Source organism: Gigantopelta aegis, chromosome 9, assembly GCF_016097555.1.
Source record: "Gigantopelta aegis isolate Gae_Host chromosome 9, Gae_host_genome, whole genome shotgun sequence".
Taxonomy (NCBI): Eukaryota; Metazoa; Mollusca; class Gastropoda; order Neomphalida; family Peltospiridae; genus Gigantopelta; species Gigantopelta aegis.
In genome coordinates this window covers 42,465,588-42,486,074 of record NC_054707.1, presented here as the reverse complement: position 1 = coordinate 42,486,074, position 20,487 = coordinate 42,465,588, and the positions used below count along the sequence as shown (strand labels likewise).

The 20,487-nt window shown below is 36.7% G+C and overlaps 1 protein-coding gene across 3 annotated transcripts in view; it reads right to left on the bottom strand.

Moving 5' to 3' along the window:
* The window catches only part of LOC121381972 (kinesin-like protein KIF21A), a 135,609-nt gene that overhangs the window by 105,624 nt on the left and 9,498 nt on the right, over window positions 1-20,487 (bottom strand). For all 3 annotated transcript variants that reach the window (XM_041511413.1, XM_041511410.1, XM_041511411.1), the window contains exon 2: window positions 10,829-11,008. In XM_041511413.1, the coding sequence (XP_041367347.1) occupies window positions 10,829-11,008 (180 nt within the window). The remainder of the gene's footprint in view (window positions 1-10,828; window positions 11,009-20,487) is intronic.

Here is a 20,487-nt window from a genome sequence, read left to right as displayed (position 1 = left end):
CCCCCTTCCCCGCTTCCTACGCCAGTGATGTAGATAGGCCTATCAACTGCTGAGCATGGGTAATAATTAAATAAACGGAATATTCAAGAATAACCACAAACATTAAACAGTTCACATTTATTTCAGTGTTTCAGTTAATTGGAAATAAATTAATTTGGGTGATTTTAGCATGGGTCCGTTCAATAGGCTAATAAACATTAAAACTATAAGTCCGTCCCACAGGGAACGCCTTAGCCCGAGTACTCTGACTGTAAGAGAGCTAGACGGACATTTGAACATAAACACGCTCTCATTATTTATGTCCAAATGTCCGTCTAGCTCTCTTACAGTCAGAGTAATCGAGCTAGGAACGTCTTTTTTATTACTATGAAATTTACTACAAGTTATTCATTTCTAAGCCGATTGATTTGTAAATTGCACACAAAATTAGTATTGTTTTGTTATTTCCAATACAAGTTGGACAAATCTGTGAAGTTTTTGTGCAGTCATCTACTGACTGGATGAATCTGTGAACTTTTTGTGCAAACATCTATTGACCAACTGGACAAAGCTGTGAAGTTTCTGTGCAGTCATCTACTGACTTTTATTGGTGAAAGGAATAGTTTGAACTTTTTTTGTTTTCCTGTCTTTTGAAAATGGCATGTGAAACTTAAAACAGACATTGACAGTGAAATTGTTTTTATTTCTCTCTGGCTGCAAAGAGTAAACTAAGATTTTTCAGACAGCTTGCCTTCATGTCTTTCGTCTTGAGACTGAGTTTTTCTCTGGCAAACACATTTAAGGTAGGGTAACCTTTGAACTAAAAAAAAAAAAAAAAAAAATCCTACCTACATGTACCTACCCTACTTTTTTTGGCCATGTTACCTGAAACAAACTTCTTCTTTTTTTTGGCCTTATGCAAATTTAGATAAGGACCGATATTGAAGGAATGTTTTATTTAAAGATGCACTACAACATATTTTAATTTTGGTTTTATAGCATTGGACATATGGTTAAAGACCTTTCCGATAAGGGATCTTTTAAATGCAGCATCTCATGGCCTCTGTTACACCAGTTGTGGAGAATTGGCTGAAAGGAGAAATAACCCAATGGGTCTGCCAACTGGGATTGATCCTAGACAGACCGTTTATCAGACAGGTGCTTTACCACTGGGCTACGTCCTGCCACGTCAAATTTTGACAAAAAGTCCACTGTACAAGTACATGTATGTATTGCAACTGAACTGATTTTTGACACATTCATTTCAACATATTTTTGTGCTTATATTCAATATACCTCTTTCACATTCCCATTGTGCATGTGCGTGAAAAGTACTGTCCCTTGCCAAATTGGACGGTATCGAGGCTATATACAAATTGGGGGGGCATGATTGACAGTAACTGTTGTCATGAGCGTCGTGAGTAGCTTCGTAGGAGCTGTGAATCTCTAGCGACCAACGTACATATTTCGTATAAGATGTTAAAATGGCTGCGAAAAACGGTCTACTAAAGTTTACATCGGAATGGTTTAAGACCAAAAGCAGTGAAACATTAACTTTGACGAAGTCTCTGGAGCCGCCTGTCAAGGATATTTTAACAACGCAAAATTAAAAGCTTCATACAATAAAATTAATTTTAGTGGAATGTGGGTTTTTTACTTTTAACAATTAGAAATATAGTTAAATACTCACGCAGATTTCCAGTGATGTTTAATTCTCCACATGTATCAGTATTTAAAATTTAATAAAATATGCCTCCTCTTCCCCCTAAAAACCCCAACAAAACCACTAACTCGCACAGGCATTTATCACAGCTCTATTTACCCCTTATCGTTTCATTAAAAAAGACAATCATACAATTACTAATCAATGTTACATGTCTATCCACAAATTATTTATCTTATTTTATTTATTATTTTATTTTATTTTATTTTCACTATCATTTATATCAGATACATACAACTTCACTTGAAATAACATCTGATATTTACGAAGTTTTAAAACATATATGAGCCGTCACACGCGAAAACATACAACGTAGCATGGCGTCAGAAACCGAGTAAACGCGGCTCAAAGTTTGACATCACATGTAAATGCAGAAGTAAAAGTTGACATGCTATTTGCGTTATTTGTTTTGAAGAATTTAGAAGATGACATCTTCTTCTTTACATGAAGATCAGTTTAAGTAAACATATATCTGTATGTACAATAGTATTTGGTTACTATTTTGTATTTTGTACCTGAGAACATTGGTCGAGATCATTAGCACTTTGATGGTAGTACTAAACCAAATAACTTCCGGATGGGTCAAAGTTCGAGGTGCACCCAACTTTTGATAGAGAAGTGAACAACACAAGTCCTGTGATTGGTTATAAATGTGAGTGTGTTGGTTGTAAGAAATAATAGTTTCATCTGGGTAAAACAAATGTGCAATTTTATTTCATCTAGTACCAATGTGTCAAGTAGCCTTGTGCTTGAAACATGTATGGGGTACCTGTAAAAAAAAGTACTCGAATTTTGTGCGAAACTAGGTTAGTCATAGACGCTACCCGTTATCTCAGAAACGAGCAGCTTGACCCCCATTTTTTTCTGATTCACTTTAAGTGTAAGGGGTGGTAGTATTTATATCCGTGGCGTTTATGTCGGTTGATACGTTGCAGGTAGGAGTTTTAGCCACATATGTTACTATTGTCGTCTATGGGATTTGATTTGGTAGTATACACCCTGATACACATTTACAAGTGTAGGGAGAAGTCCTATGTATCGATATGGTACGCAAGTATCACACGTTTTTATAACGTACATGATTATACATAACATAAAGTGCAGCAACTTTTCCAGAGTGGTAGACCCATGCAACCCGATACGATCCTAATTTGATGTTTGGTCTAACTTATGAATAGTGTATATAACGTCAATATTTCATGTAAACAGAACTCGTCAAATGCGAGTGCCGAAGGCGCGGAGCCGTAGACGGGGGAGGGGGTTTCCCAAACAGGATTGAGGATGAGATGACACCAGTTATACTCGAGAATAATACACAAACTTTTGTTGCGAAATATATGTTAACAAGTTGCATTAATTTGTGGTATGCATGTAAAATGGCCTGATCACAGAGCCACGACAAGAAACCGTTTGTTTTCAGTCGGACCAATGTATTTATAATAAATGATATATGGCATACTTCTCACATCCCACAAACAGGATAGCATACACGACGTCCTTTGATGGATCATTGGTTGGGAAGGGAAATAATCAAACGGGCCCACTGAGGAAGATCGAACTTTCAGCAAATGGAACCTCAGACGGACATTCTTGTTAGTTATCCCGGTCATTTAAGGACAAGGACTTTTATATGTAAAATCCTTTTTTTTTTTCTTCATTTGAGTGGAACTCTCAATCCTGCATGGGGGGGGGGGGGGGGGGATCGTCCGATCCCCCTGATCCCCCCTGGCTACGGGCCTAACATGGTACTTAATATGTTTGCTTCAAACATTCAAACGAAGTACCTTATGACTACGCATAATAAGCCCTCATGAGTTTATAACAAAGAGACCATCCTGAGTTTGTAGCTATATTATCAAGCTGTCGTCTAGTCTAATCTGTTATAAATAAAACTTACATCTTTCTTAGGTTAAATAATCTTGCTTCAAATTTAAATAGCTGTATATGCAATACAGTTACATTTCTGACCATTCTCAGGTCAGTAGCAACCAAGAAGTCGGAGGGGGGAGGACTATAGCCCCACTTTTATAAACCCGGTTTAAAATATGGCTTTTGGCCCCCCCCCCCCCACCAACTAGACTGTGTCCCTCCACTACAGATTGTGCCCTCTCCCCTCCCCCACTCCAGATATCGTTCCTACAGGCCTGCATGATTCTAATGTTTTGTATACCATAGCTCAACTTTCATATGTATCATTTAATTTTATTCCAAATACTGAACAAAATTTTAAATAACTTGGTGAAAAGAAATCCTGACAAGAATCCTGAATGTATTTATCTGTATAATGCTTTATAAATATTTAAATTATGTTAAATACAATAAATATCTGCATACATACACGCACGCACACATTAATATTATTTCAGCCCATATCCGATATTTAATGCGTACGATTCCGAACCGATGGTTTGTCGGGCGTTAACAACAAAATATTTTTTCTTTCGTGATAAGCAATAATTCATAAATGTCTCCAATAAGTCTTGTTGAATGTGGACAGAATTTTCGGGTTCCCTACTGATAGAATAATTAATCATGGAGATATTCACATTCCCATTGTGTGGCCCCCCATTGTCTATGCCCCCCAATTTGTCCACAGGTCTATTTTTGCAAGATCTTGTGTGAGTTCGCGGTTTGCATCCTCGAGTTACCCCGCAATGGGCACATGCACAGTGGAATGTGAAAGAGATCTATTGAGATTCAAGCATGCTGTCCTGGGCACACACTTCAGCTATCTAGGCTGTCTATCCAGGACAGTGGGTTAGTTGTTAGTAAGAGAGAAGTTGGTGTAGTGGTCCTTAAAATTTGATCTGGGTGGGAGCCAGTATGGGCTGTGAACCCACTACCTATCAGCCTTATATCCCATGGCTTAACCACAACACCACTGAGGCCGGTTTTGACATGTGTCTACAAACTCTACATCTACTTAAAGTGCTGTGCCAGACCATACACTAAAATTTCAAATTCCATAATTAAATGCTTTCTTAATTCATTGCAATAATATTTTACACCGATAGGTAAAATCAATAATTACGAAAATGCCCCATAAAAGTATTAAAACATCACTCCCGTAGAACACTGCCGGAAACGACCGAGTAAAATTCTCGGTAAAAACATTTGCCTGTAAATAGCCGTGACGTCACGAAGGGAACGCGCTTCACTGAAACCTACCACGAGATGACTTCCAGCGCAAGCGAAAGTGGGATCGACAGCGACTGCCAAGCTCATTGATCATGCGATTCTTCTTTCGATGATGAATAGTGTAGTAATGACGACTGGACTAATATTTGTGCAACACAACAAATAATGCCTTATCAGTTTGAACCTGGAACATCTTACGACGAACCACCGGCCTGACAGATGATGATGAAAAAGGTCGTGGAGACAACTTACCACTAATTTACAACTTTTATTCTTGTTTTGTTCTTTAGCTTTTCGTGCGAATTATTTTGCTACACTGTATATTCTAATACTTGTGATGTAGTAGAAAAGACAATAAATAACTCTTGAATTCTACGAGTCAAGTGGACCCGATATCGGTAATTTCAAGAAATAAACAAAAATGACTTTTAGTCCGTCCCATCCCTCTATGAAGATGGGGTTTTTTGTGAATAATTTCAGTTTAGTTTGACGTAAAAAAAAAGAGTAAAAGTGTTTTGGAAATAACAAAACAATACTATTTTTTGTGTGCAGTTGTGAAAACAGTCTGCTCAGAAATAAATAACTTATTTTAATTTAAAAAAATAAACAAAAACGACTTTTAGTCCGTCCCATCCATCTATGAAGATGTTTTTTTGTGTGAATAATTTCAGTTTAGTTTGACGTAAAAAGTAAGTGTTTTGGAAATAACAAAACAATACTATTTTTTTGTGTGCAGTTGTGAAAACAGTCTGCTCAGAAATAAATAACTTATAGCACATTCCATAGTATGAAAAAAGGTTTTCTCTGTGGGAAGGTATAGTAAAATTAATTTAATGTATTTTCTTCTTTTTTTTTACAAAAAAACCCCTACATTTTTGTAGGATGGGACGGACTAGGCTATAGATACTTACTTGTCTGTACTTTATTGTTTTAATGTTCACGAACTGTAAAGAAAAATCTCACAAATGAACGAGATGCAAACGACAACAAATCGGATCTCGATGATTGCACGAACTGTGCATGAGAAAACAAACTGACCGGAGTTGAAAGCATAACGCAATTTGGGACATTGACGATATGCACCCCAAGGTCGTTTCGGTGTGGATGGCGTCGGCTTGTTGTCATTTGTTTTGTGTCGCAGAAAAATTGTTGGTACGGTATCTTTTTTTAAAAGCCATAACACATGGTATTCCCATATCTCGCTTAAGCCGACAAGCCAGTTAGGATGAATCGCAACAACGGTCTCCGGCATTTTCTTCCTGTCCAGTATTTCCACGTTGTTTTAATCAAATTCACACACAGCTTTCTCACAGCAACATTACTAGGAAATGTGTGAAGACTAAATTTATCGGTTTTTGTATCGCTACAGCTGCCACCAACACGCCGTTTAACCATAATAAACACAAAAGAAGCAATGAACAATGGCGCGGACTATCGAAAGGAGTTCCCTTCATGACGTCACGGATCAAATCTTACGGAAATTCCCGAAACGAATTCAGCTGGTTCTGTTTTTCAGGGGACTATTTTTAAATGGAAAATATACCGGTATATAATTTTTTTTACATTTTTTTTTATAATTTTCTAATCATATTAAATAATATCTTGATTGATATAGCTCAATACATCATACATCTGGAACAGCACTTTAATGTTTAAGGATGGTCCTTGTGGACCATTAAAAGTTCTGACCTCACCTGGAACCTGCAGGTGCCAAGGAGTGACCATTATGGACAGCTGTAAAAGTGACCGTTTTGCCCTGTACAAATTATAAACACTTGAGGACTTCAGTCCACTCCCCGAGTTGGCACTTTGACAAATCTGTGTAATGATAAAGTAGGTATAGTGTACAGATTGTCATTCACCTGTCTAATGCTCTTCAGCCTTTGTGATCATAGTTAGCTAATTCCTTTCATATATCTCTCTCTACAGGGCTGGAAGTCACCGGACTGTGAAGCATCTTCTGCTACACAGTAGGTAGGTGTACATTTAGACTGTGTGGACAGGCCTCGGTGGTGTCGTGGTTAAGCCATCGGACATAAGTCTGGTAGGTACTGGGTTCACAACCCGGTACCGGCCGGCTCCCACCCAGGATGAGTTTTAACAACTCCATAGGTAGATGTAAGATCACTACACCCTCTTCTTTCTCACTAACCACTAACAATTAACTCACTGTCCTGAACAGACAGCCCAGATAGCCACAGTGTGCCCAGGACAGCATGCTTGAATCTTATTTGGATATAAGCATGAAAATAAGTTGAAATGAAATTAATTTGATTGATCAAATTATACTGCACAGTAGGTGTACATTTAGACTGTGTGGGCTGTAACCAAGGGTTGTCTAATTTAGTAGAAATGTTGCAATTTTCATTCTCATTACAATAATTTTTTTTTTTATAATACAATTACGCACACAATCTTGGGTTCACAGAGACACTGATGCAGATTTAGTATCAAACATACAGTTTTTATCACCTCAAACCTCAAAACTCAATTTGTGAAGTAGGAAGCAATCTAATGTTTTTAGCTGTGTTTTTTTAAAATTGTAATTTGGAAGCAAATGCTAAAAAGAGAGCAGCAGTTTACAATTTGTCTCAGTATTAAGACTTCTTATTAGACTTATAGTGAAACCTTATTTAACAGTAATGCAGAATAGAAAACATGGGTAAAAACATACAAGTTGCATGCATATTTTCTGCTTTTAAAAATAAGGAATTGTGGATAAATTTTATATGAAAACATGACATGGTTTTGCTTTAAAAAAAAACTAATATAAAAAAAGTGGCAACAACTTTTTCTTGTATCTAGAAGACTCAGCATTGTCATCAAGATTTTATTAATATATATATTTTTTTTTTTTTTTTTTTTTTTTTACATTTTGGTTTACATTTACCACATACTAGTAGCTCAGTGGAAGAGTGTTCACTTGTTAACAGACTGGGATTTCAACTCTGTTTTTTAACCAGTGCCTAAGGACTTGTGTATCAGAAGTTGTCATGTCTATGGTAAAGTGCACATTTAAAAGATCTCTTGCTGTGAAGGCAGCAGGTCTGACCTCTAGCTCTCTAGACTAAGGGTTGTGAAAAAAACAAAGAGTTGATCACAGCCTTGGCATCAACAAAGTATAGATGCTATCTTTGACAAACTGTTCAGTGTCTGCATTTTACTCTCAAGTTCAATTATTGTACATGTATCATCATGATTACAGTGTTCGAAATAAAAAAAATTGGGCAGTATCCCAGATGGATACTAACATTTCAAAATCTGGTATCCTACATGTACCTCAGAATTTAGTATCCCACTTAAAATTAATTCGCAATCAAATGGAATCGGCAAAAAAGATTTGCTGCATCTATTTTTGCGTAATACTAACAAATTAATATTTAGCAGTAATCTACAAGTGTTTCTGACATTACTAATGATAAACCTATCTGTATCAATTTTTTGCAGATGTGGAATCAATATCTCAAATAAAATTTGAAGGGACGAAACATCGAACAAAAACAATAGCGACTTAGCAGTTCCAAGTCTATTGCTACACTACGACGCTATTGTTCCAGTGTAGCATTAGACTGGGTACGAGTTGGGGGAGATATTGTTATGGCATAGCATTAGACTGGGTACAAGCTCAAAAATACTGTTACTGAATTTCACCAGTAAATGACGACTTTCATTGTTTCAGCTAAAAATAAAAATGCAGGATTAAAAAAAGCAACAACATTATATGGTATCCCGGTGGGATACTGGGTTCTTGAAGTCTGGTATCCAAAATTAAATTCTGGTATCCCCGGGATATCGGGATACCGTTAATCTCGAACACTGGATTATATATATTTGCTTTGGTATGGGGCAGGACATAGCCCAGTGAATTAAGCATTTAGGTTTGATTATAACAGGACACGGAACCAAAAAGGTGTTTTCATAAAATTTTAAATCCTGAAACCATCCAATATTCAGGCCTTTCCTCAGGATTTTTTTTAAGGCGCTTACATATTTAGCATCATTATAACACAAAAATGAAGCCAAAAGAAGTGGGGTAGTGGGTTGAAAACAATTAAGTGTTTGCCTTCAATCCATCAAATCATGTTGGGGTTGTTTTTGGGGGGGGGGGGTTAAAACTTTTTAAAAAACCCATCCCATCAATTCCCCACGCCCAACAATTTCATAATTTTTCATGTGATTTCTGCTTGTAAAATACCTAAGCTAAGAATGCTGACTTCACAGTATATTCCATTTATAAAAAAAAAAACCCAAAAAAAACCAAAACGTTAATAAAATAAAAAGAAATATATATTTTTTAAATCCAGCTAACTTATTAAATGTCACCTCACAGTTTAACAAATATATATCTAGCATTATCTAACAAATATGATTATTGTAAACTAATTCAGTGTACGTTTAACTGCAATTTGTATAAACACTGCATGTTCATTTCCCGTGATCGCGATCTCAGTGCGTGCTCTCGACTATAGGTACAAAATTAACAAAGACAAAGGAAATAACGAAACTGCAGTTAGATATTCATTGATGCAAACAACTATTGTTTTTCTACACATTTACATCAAGATTTACTCCTGTGTAATCGTATTGTTCATGTCCGCAACAATATCTCTTGACACGTGGGTGTCAGCTGACTCTGAAGCGTGACGTACATTATGCCGAGAGCTTTCCTCAGTTCAGCCAATGAACGTTCTTCCTAACGTTCGCGAACTATTTGATTGGTGTCCATCGTGTCCATTTGGTTTAACGTGAAGCGCACAAACCAGTGTAGCGAACATTTTGTTTCCGCTCAGTCTGGCTGAACTCAGCCCTTGGGATAGCCGACATGTCTTTCGGCCCTGAACTGGCATGTGTATTCAAATTGACATGCACTGTCGGTTTGTTTTTATTACTTTGGTTCAAAGACTTTACAAAATTAAAATAGCAAGTTACATATCTTCCAGACATTGAATCGCCGTCACATTGCTGTCATACATGTCGAATACATGCCGTTAAAATTAATAACCTTGATTATTAATATTAGCAAACATCATAAGGCATACGCTGTATTCTGGATAACACCGTTGCTCGTTACCGATTGCGAGATCGCTATTATGCTAATTGAATATTTGGTATTATTATGTTTGAGGTGTCGAATAGATTATGTAACCGTTTGTTCACATCAGAAGATAGAAAATGGCTCAGCCAAAATTTTAGCCACTTGCAAATTTTATTAGCCATCTTTTTGTAAAAATAATTTTTAATTAGCCGATGGCTGAATTGGTTACCGACAGCGCGAGCCCTGGATGTTTTCAGTGTGTTTTGGGAAGGGGGTGTTAGGATAGAAATTACTGATTGCCAACTTAACTGTACTATTAAAAAGTGCTTCACCTATTGTTTATTGAGTTAAATAGTACAGTTGATTCTGTCAATGGGCATCTTCTTTGATCGGCCTTGAAGCTTGATTGCTCGGCACGGGAATCCCATTATGCGTAAGCGCCTTCCTGACGGATTAGCGGTCCCAGTAGATGTGGTAAACTTATCAAACACCAATTGTGAGCAGACGACTGGTCAATTATTAGGTATTTAGGACGTATTTTACCTGTCATAGTGATTAGGTGTGCTTGGTATACTGGTACACAAGTTGATTGCAAGAGGTAGTCGACTGCCACGCTCGTACTTGTGATAATTGTTTTTCTAAAGTACTTCAAATCAAGGCATAGCAGCAATTGATTTAAGGCGCTTCCACGCCGTCAAAGCGCTTACTTTACGGACCAAGGCGTGTCGGGCCGCTATGCCTAATGGCCCTGGGGAAAGCCCTGATAGTGTATAATTAAGATAACCGTACCATGTTTTTTGGCTTCTCCTTTTTATTAAGCTCTAAAAATGCAATACTTACAATATACTTATTGCCTAACCCGGCATTAAAATGTGTTAAGATGACAGAAACATTTTTTATTTAAAAATACGGTCTAGTGATTACATATCGTATTTTATTGCAGGTTGACTCACCCGTCAATAAGCTGGCGAACAGAAGTGTTGTAGATGGCCTCCTGTGAGGACTTCACATCAAACAGATAGTCGAAGGTGAAGGCCTTGTCCTTGCCCAGCACCATCTGCTGTTCACCAGGAACCACTTTCGTGCAGATCTGGCACATATCAATGCGCTCTCGGGCATTCTGTGGACGAATTCTGAAAAAATATATCACAGAAGATAATGAACATGTATTAATTATATTTAACAATCAATGTGTATACATTCATGTAAAAAATAGTTAATTTGTAATAAAATAATTCAAATTAAGGTGTTTCCAGAATTTCCAAAGTGGGAATGAAAATTCTAACAAGAAACCCCTTGAACTGCTGAGATTTGCACAGATTCATGTGTGTTCAGATAGACTGTTATACAAGCTTGTGTCGTACTGATTTTACAAAACGAGTGTTAGGATTTTTGTATTGCCCAACGAGAGCGAGGGTAATACATGAATCCTGATAAGTTTCATAAAATCAGTACGGATTCACATGCAAGTGTAATAATTTTTTTATTATCCATATTATTATTGTTTTATTTGTGAATAACAAAAATAAAGTTTGTTTTATTTAACGACGCCACTAGAGCACATTGATTTTTTATCTTATTATCGGTTATTGGACGTCAAACATATGGTCATTCTGACACTGTTTTTTAGAGGAAACCCGCTGTCGCCACATAGGCTACTCTTTTACAACAGGCAGCAAGGGATCTTTTATTTGCACTTCCCACAGGCAGGATAGCACAAATCATGGTCTTTGCTGAACCAGTTATGGATCACCGGTCGGTGCAAGTGGTTTATACCTACCCATTGAGCCTTGCGGAGCACTCACTCAGGGTTTGGAGTCGGTATCTGGATTAAAAATCCCATGCCTCGACTGGGATCCGAACCCAGTACCTACCAGCCTGTAGATCGATGGCCTAACCACAACGCTACCGAGGCCGATTTGTGAATAACAAGACCCAACTCAAAATGTTTCAGCTACAACTAGGACACGACGAAATGACGTCATATTTTAAAGAAAGAAATGTTTTATTTAACGATGCACTCAACACATTTTATTTACGGTTATATGGCATTAGACAGATATTGAAAGAGGAAACCCGCTGTCGCCAGTTTATGGGCTACTCTTTTCGATTAGCAGCAAGGGATCTTTCATATGCACCATCCCAGACAGGGTAGTACATACCACAGCCTTTGATATACCAATCGTGGTGCACTGGCTGGAACGAGAAATAGCCCAATGGGCCAACCGACAGGGATCAATCCCACGCCAACCCTGCATCGAGCGAGCGTCTTACCACTGGGCTACATCCAGCCCCTTCATATTTCAAATGCACAGTCTGCATGAGCTAGGACTGGAGAAGGAACGTCATGTTATGACGTTGCTTCCCAAAATTAAGTCATTACAGTGTACACTTGTGCTTCGCATGATTATTATTAACTCGGTTATGTGAACCATATGGATAATAGTTTCTAATATCCTATAACTTACCCATGATATCCATGTGATAAACCCATGTGATAATTTACTTTATTAACCCGGTTAATAATGGTATGCAAATCTGCAAGGTCTCTAGGTAATTTGTTGCTGTGAATGGGTCATTTGCTTACAAGCCAACAAGACCCGTGTACCTGAGCGTAATGTTTTCAAAGATTTGTTTAAAATGCGTGACGTCAAACTAATCTGTGCTAATTGTGATGACGTCATATTATTGATGGCGGCGACTTTAGTACTGTGATTTACTAAAAAAGTAATTATAATGTTATTTTAGAAGTGTTATAGGATAAATAGAATTCGCTACTCATGTTTTTTAATATGTAAAATATCAACCTCGTCTAGTTAACATAGACTCGGTTGATATCTTCCATATTAAAAAATACTCGTGACGAATCCTCTATTTATTACATACCTATTCAATCTTACTATAGTAATAAAGACATTTTCAAAATGTGTAATAAATTTATTTTGTATTACACATATGTGCAATCTGGACCGGAACTTTTAAATGGGGAATTCCCTTTTTATTTTTACTGCAGTTAGCGCCTTTTATTTACTGACGTCATATATGATTTACAAATGACGTCACATCGTATTTGAAACATTACACAAGGCTGCTGCAGAGTATGATTCTTAACGTTAAGCAAATCCACGAAAGGAGTTTTGATCATAGATTTAACAAAGTGTTGTTATGACGATAAATTCAAAACCGTTTTTGTAAGACATAAAATAAGGTATGTAATAAATACAGAACTTCACATACGTTGTTTTTGCTTCCTATTTGTTGCACTTATTTATTTTGCAATAGAACATACCACTATGCGGTCTCGTGGTATATATTCTTGCGCAAGATAAACTCATGCAATAAATATGGCACAGGTTCAGATAGCAACATTATTATTGACAACCATAAAACTGACTTTTTGTCACACAGGGATTTATCCAGAATATATCGCCAGGGTCCTATGTCAGATGGGATTGGGAATATTAGCACAAGAAAATCATACTTGGGATGTTGTATTACAAGTTTACAAGTGTACATATTGAGTCATAAATTTAATGTTTTGTGTAAATAGAGTCAAACTTGTGTTAAACAGCCACCAAACAGAGTATCAAAAGATGACCAGGTGGATGCTTAATAGAGGTTAGTTTGTATTATATTAGATAATTTGAGATACTAAAAATGTGGCCTCTTTACACAGGTGGCTGCTATAAATTAGATTTGACTGTACTTAGGATGTACATGCATTCAGAGATATATGGAACAAGCACAAATGCTGACAGACATCATTTACTTTTAAAACAGGAAAGTCACTTGTCCATTTTTAAATGTAAACAACCATGAATTGTACTGAAAACAGGAAGTGTTCCTACATGTACATCTGACACAGCATGTGTTTTTTGTTTTTGTTTTGGTGTAATGACTCCACTAGATCAATGATTTATTAATCATCAGTTATTGAATGTCAAACATTTGGTAATTTAGTAAATAGTGGGTTTCCTTTCTAAGACCTGTAGTCTTAGATAGGAAACACACTATATTTTTCCATTAGTAGCAAGGGATCTTTTATATGCACCATCCCACAGACAAGATGGCACATACCTTGGCCTTTGATATACCAGTCGTGGTGCACTGTTTTGAACAAGAAATAGCCCAATGGGCCTACAGATGGGGATCAATCCTAAACCGACTGCACATCAAGCAAGAGCTTTACAACTGAGCTACATCCTGCCCCGACACAGCATTCGAGTTAATTACACAAAATAGAGCACCAAGGCATGCTGGAAGGATACTAAAGCAAAACTAATTGTAAGCATGTTTGATTATGAAAATCTGAGATAAAAACTATTTTGCAAATTGTTAATAAAAAATTATATACAGTAAAGTACGCTTATAACGAACTGCAAGGGACCAGCTTCATTGGTTCGTTATAACAGTAGTTCGTTGTACACATTTGCAGAAGTTGGTAATTTTTATTCCGAAAGTCGGCCATTTTGAATTTTGAACTCAATATAATAGTAAAAAAAATTAAAAATGCCTTGGTGATTATAAGACATTTATAAAAAATATATCATTTATTACAATCAATAAATACAACAAAACATTACTGAAAGATCACATCAAAAGAGTTTAGTGAATTACATGTACCTAATCACGTTTCGTCACGTAATCACTAATCGTGGTTTGTTTACTCAGCGTTGGACGCATAACTTCTAATGCCGAGTCATTGTCCGCAATGCTGTCAAATACTGGCAATCGAATATCTCCTTTGCTCTGAAAAAACAGTCTGACTGTCTCGAGTGCCTTGTGCGTTTCAACTGCTGTGGGCGTTGGCTGTTCGGGTGGCTCCTGTGTATCGTCCTCTGGTTCAGAATCACTGTGGCCGTCTCGTTTTCCGATAATCTCTGAAACGATGTCGTCATCTGTCAGCTGTTCGGTGATTACAACTTGCTCGTCTGCAGTGAGATAATCTTCCAGAGTGACACCATCTGGCAAAAAAGCCAGTGTTATACTGGTTAATCCGGAAACTTTCGGATTCGCTGGACAGTTGTCGACTAGTAAAAGGATTTTTCTTTTTTGCCTTTTCATGCTCTTGTCTAGATCTTTCACCCATTCTGTAAACAATGCTCCCGTCATCCACGCTTTCTTGTTTGATCTGTAGTCCACTGGTAAACTTCGCACATTCTTGAAGCACCTGGGTTTTGCCGATTTCCCTATCACCAATAACTTTAACTTTTCGGTACCGGTCATGTTGGCAGTGACAAGCAGTGTTATTCGATCTTTTGATTTCTTGCCGCCATGACACTGTTCAACTTTCAGTTGAAGCGTTCTTTGAGGAACAAGTTTGTAGAACAGTCCTGTTTCATCTGCGTTGAAAATATCTTTTGGATGAAACACGGCAAGGTAATTTGGAAGTTGTGAAGTCAGCCAGTTATCAACAACCTCTTGGTCTACTGCGGCACTTTCACCATGCATAGCTTTGGAAATAATTCCCCGTCTTTGTTTAAAACGTTCTACCCATGCATTGTTTGCCTTAAAATTCACATGGCCAAGTTTGGATGCCAGTTCGTCCGCTTTTTGCATAAGTAGTGGTCCACTCAAGGCGATGTTTTTATTGCATGCTGACTTGAACCACAAAAAGAGAGCATCGTCGACATCTTGAAATTCGGACGTGCGAATTCATTTTCTAGCTGTGTTGAATTCTGAAGATTGACATTTTGATAAAATCGTTTCCCTCTGTTTCAAGATGGTACTGAGAGTGGATTTGGGAATCCCGAACTCAGATGCTATGTCTTTCTTTGATTTTTGTCCGAGATCAACAGCTGCAACGATTTGAAATTTCACATCTAGATCGAGCGCTTTTCTTTTGCGTGATGTTTTCGTGTCCGTCATGATTGCATACTGAACGAAAAACTGACACGGATTTATAACAAACAAAGAGAATCCCATTAATTACCGCTGATTAATATCATTGTATATATATATTGAGTTGAACGTGTCAGACTGTTTTTGGAGTACGGTTGATCTCACGGCTCAGCTGTCCGTTAACACTGATTGGTTTGATACGTAACGGTTCCGGTATAATTAGTGACTTAATCCCTTAATTGATACCTGTTCCCAAGTCCAGACAAACAAAAGTTATTTAGGCTGTTGTTTTAGTGCGGTCGTGCGGTCGATCCCACGGCTTTGCAGCGTTTTACACTGATTGGTTTGATACGTAATGCTTCCGGTATTCACGGTTCGTTATGTAAACACTTATTTACACTGGAATTAACTATTTGGGACCACAAAATTGGTTCGTTTTAACAGTTAATTCGCTATACATAGCTCGTTCTATACATTAAAATGTATTACTAATATATAGGGGAGAAAATCGGGACTTTACAATCAGTTCGTTCTAACCGGTAGTTTGTTATAAGCGTGTTCGTTCTAAACGTACTTTACTGTATATATATAAATAAAACATTGGATGTATGAAAAGTATGGCAAATTACGTATGGCACAACAAAAATTTCCTTGTTGACAATGTTTGATTTTTGGGGCACAATGGCAAGTAAGGATGTCAATTAACCATGGCACTTTCTGTCTGTGCTGTACTGGTAAAATTTGAACCATGTAATAGTGTAATAGCTGTAGACCTCCTAGCTGAGCCATTAACACCCACTAGGGGTGGGGCGTAGCCCACTGGTAAAGCGCTCTCTTAATGTGCGGTCGATCTAGAATCGATCCTCATTGGTGAGCCCATTGAGCCATTTCTCATTCTAGCCAGTGCACGACAACTGGTATACCAAAGTCTGTGGTAGGTGCTATCCTCTCTGTGAGATGGTGCATATAAAAGATCCCTTACTACTAAGTTATGGAAAAATTACAAAATGTTGACATCCAATAACGATGACTAATAAATCAATGTGCTCTAGTGGTGTCGTTAAATAAAACAAACATTAACATCCACTATGAGTTGATGGGATGCAAACCACTACCTACACGTTCCAGCCATAAGACAGAAATGTTGGGGTGTGGTGCTATGGAATTGAATGCAATCAGTCAACAGGGGGTATGGGGGTCTCCCCCCCAGAAAGAAAATGGGTTCAGTTTTAGGGTTAGGGTTAAGAAAATCATATAGTAATAATTAATTTTGTCAAAAAGTTAACTTAAAAAAATAAAATGTGCCAAAATATTTGGGTATGGCGCCATACCCGTTTTACCCTCTAACAGAAACCCTGACACTATACCAAGGCTGGTCGTGCACTCTAACTATGAGACTGAGCGGTGTATATGTACATTTATATAAATCCCCTGCCGAATATCAATAAATAAATGTAATATGACTATAAATGTTCTAAAGTTACAGAAGACAGCTGAACACGAAGTGACAGCAAGCCACTGATGATACATCATCATCATGCAACTGATGACATCTGACTGCCAGAGGTGACAAATAACAGATTGTAATGGCACTAACTGGCTAATTTTTGCAGTGAAACATGCAGCAAAATCAATAAGTGGCCCTAACAGGATTTAGTAACAGTGGTGAAAAAAAAAGTCTCCTACCAGGACTACATGTAGCTAAAAAAAAGAAAATGAATGGTTCAATAATAAATGAGGGGGTGGGGTGAGGAGAGAGAGAAAGAAACAAAAGAAAATAATGAGGAATCTTCCTTATTTTTGATGCAATTAAAAAAAAAAGTACACTGTGACATATCTTTTTACGGTTATACAGTGTCGGACATATGGTTATTTCAATGACCATATGCATAATGAGAGAAAAACCTTCTCTGGAGAAATTGCATGAATGAGAAACAGCCCAATTTATACAGGTACATGTAGTTTTTTTGTCTTACTTGTAACAGCTTAATTACATGTATTAATTAACTTTAACCAAATGGGATATCACCTCCCGACTATAATCACTAACACATACACGTACAAGTACCTCCGTGAGTGCTGTTCCTCACCATGGTACAGGGGTGGCAACATTCTCCTGAATTTTATTTCTATTTGAGTGGTGAATACAGCACACAATTACCAGTATCTCATACAAATTTTAAAATAAATTTTGTAAGCATTGAATCTGTGAAATGTATACAAATATTTTTCTCTTCTGTGTGTTTTTTTTTAATGTTTCATCCAGTGTTAATTAATAATTTATGACAGTTTTAGGTATAGTCTGATCGGTGTTTAACTTTTAAAATAAATTTCACCACAGCTTCATGTACTGTTTTCACAACAAACTGTCAACTTTCATTCCTCATATATCTTTGTCAGATACGTACTGTAACACATGATTTTCCTTTGTGCTGGGGTGTTGTTAAACACTCATTCATTCACTAAAATGAACAAGGAAGTCTTGCACATTAAGCAGGATAGACAAAAACAATAACACCAATACATTTAGCTTCATATGAGCTAATTTTGGCTAAATGATGGCTGATCAATAAGTAGCTTAATTCTGTTGTATAGACTGCTGGCAAGAGACGGTATAGCTCACTGCTACAAGTATCAAACAGTACACGTATTAGTGAAAAAAAAATCAATGTAGCTATTTGCATTTATTGCTGACCGCCATTCTCTGGTGTATCATTCAGATATAACTTGTGGCAAACAAAATGTATTCTCCATAGACTACCGTATGTATCAGCATATATGAATTATTCATAAAAACAACTGGCTACTCGTTTAACAACACCCCAGCACATTTAATTAATACTGGAAGAAGAAATACCCCTCATATAGTCCATTAGGAGCAAAATCACTTTTATATTATGCACCTACTTCCAAATAAAACAGCATATACATTTGTACATGTACACGTACAATATATATGTATCACAGCTTTTGATATACACAGGTACCAGCTGTCAGCCTAATTTAGATACCGTTTCACTAATTTGGGCACAACAGATTTGTTTGGTCTGTTGTGCATGAGCACAGCAGTCTTGTAAGGTTGCAGCACAAAAATCATATTAACAGCTGCTAAAGGATTGTAGACGTTTAGAATTGAATTTCAAGTTATTTTAATGTTATTAAAGTGTTAACATTTCAGCGGTTTTGAGGTCAGCATCTTTGTGTACATACAATTCGAAAATTTATTCTGGGAACATTAATTTTATCGCCTTGACTTTAATGATATCAACATTCCTGAGTTTTGGAGCTCTATAGTTGGAATCATGAAAAATAAATTAATGGCAGAGGATTCATTAATTATTTTTGAAAGTAGGAAGCTGTATGAAAAATAGTAGGTGACTTAAACTACATATTAATTCACAGTACTGAATCAAGTGTACAATGGATTAATAAAATTAAGTCAAGTTTTAAGCAACATCTCCAAATTAAAAGTACATGTATATACAGACCTGTGGAATATGTGTGATTTACACATTTTAGGTTGTGACCAAGTTAGTCAACTCAACAAGTTAAAAAAAACAATATTTGCTCATAAATTTATTATTACTGCAGTGTGCAAGACTTTGTAAATTTATTAAACCTTTGAATGTTCATATTAGAAGTCATAATATTAATTTATTTTAATACATTTTTATTTTCTTCATATTTTAGCCACAACGTTTACTGTGTATGAACTATTAATACGTGGAAAATATGTTTACAGTCATAGATCTCAATGAATTTTAAAATTGCACAATACAGAACAAATCACAGTAAACATCCAATCAAAATGGTTGATTCACACCAGGTATTTTACAATTCCTACATATTATACATGTATGTACATCATTAATAAGAAACTATTATTGAACCACCTGCGAACATCTAAAGTAAAGATGTTCATGCAGGGAGGCAATATTACACGTATATATTGATTTGTACACCTACTGTACATCTAACTGTGCATACAAGTATATAAATATAATTGTGAATGTATTAACTCAAATACCAGCTTGCATGACCTCTGCACAATAATTCATGGCTACAAGATGCCAACTAAGCTGGATTTCTGCCAGAGGGTAAAATGGGTATGGTGCCATACCCAAATATTTTTGCAGAATTTTTGTTTTAAGTTAACCTTTCTTTTTTTTTCTTTTTTTCTTTTTTTTTACAAAATTGATTACTCTTATCATTACTGTATGATTTTTTTTAACCCTAACCATGACCCATTTTCTTTCTGGTGGACCCAGTGTTGAGTGTGGTTGCATCAAATTCCATAGTACCATACCCAAACATTTCTTTCTGGCAGAAATACTGCTAAGAGATACATTTAAAAAAAAAAAAATTCTGGGAGAAACCTTAAGCTGAGAAGCTGTACAAATCATCAAGTCCAAGATCACTTTTACATCCAGTAGTTTGCTTATCATAAGCTCTGAAATGTTTTTTAAGATCCATTTAAGTTCTGTTTCAGTGATTCACTGGACCTATGCCATATGGGGAGCCATTTAAGATATTACCATACTGAGCATTGACAGTGTTCGAGATTAAATTCTTTGGCCAGTATCCCAATTGGATACTAACATTTCAAAATCTGGTATCCCACCTGAGAATTTAGTATTATATGGCATCCCGGTGGGATACCAGGTTCTTGAAGTCTGGTATCCAAAATTAAATTCTGGTATTGCCCGGGATATCGGGATACCGTTAATCTCGAACACTGATTGATACATTTATTTAAGCCTCTTGTAGCAGT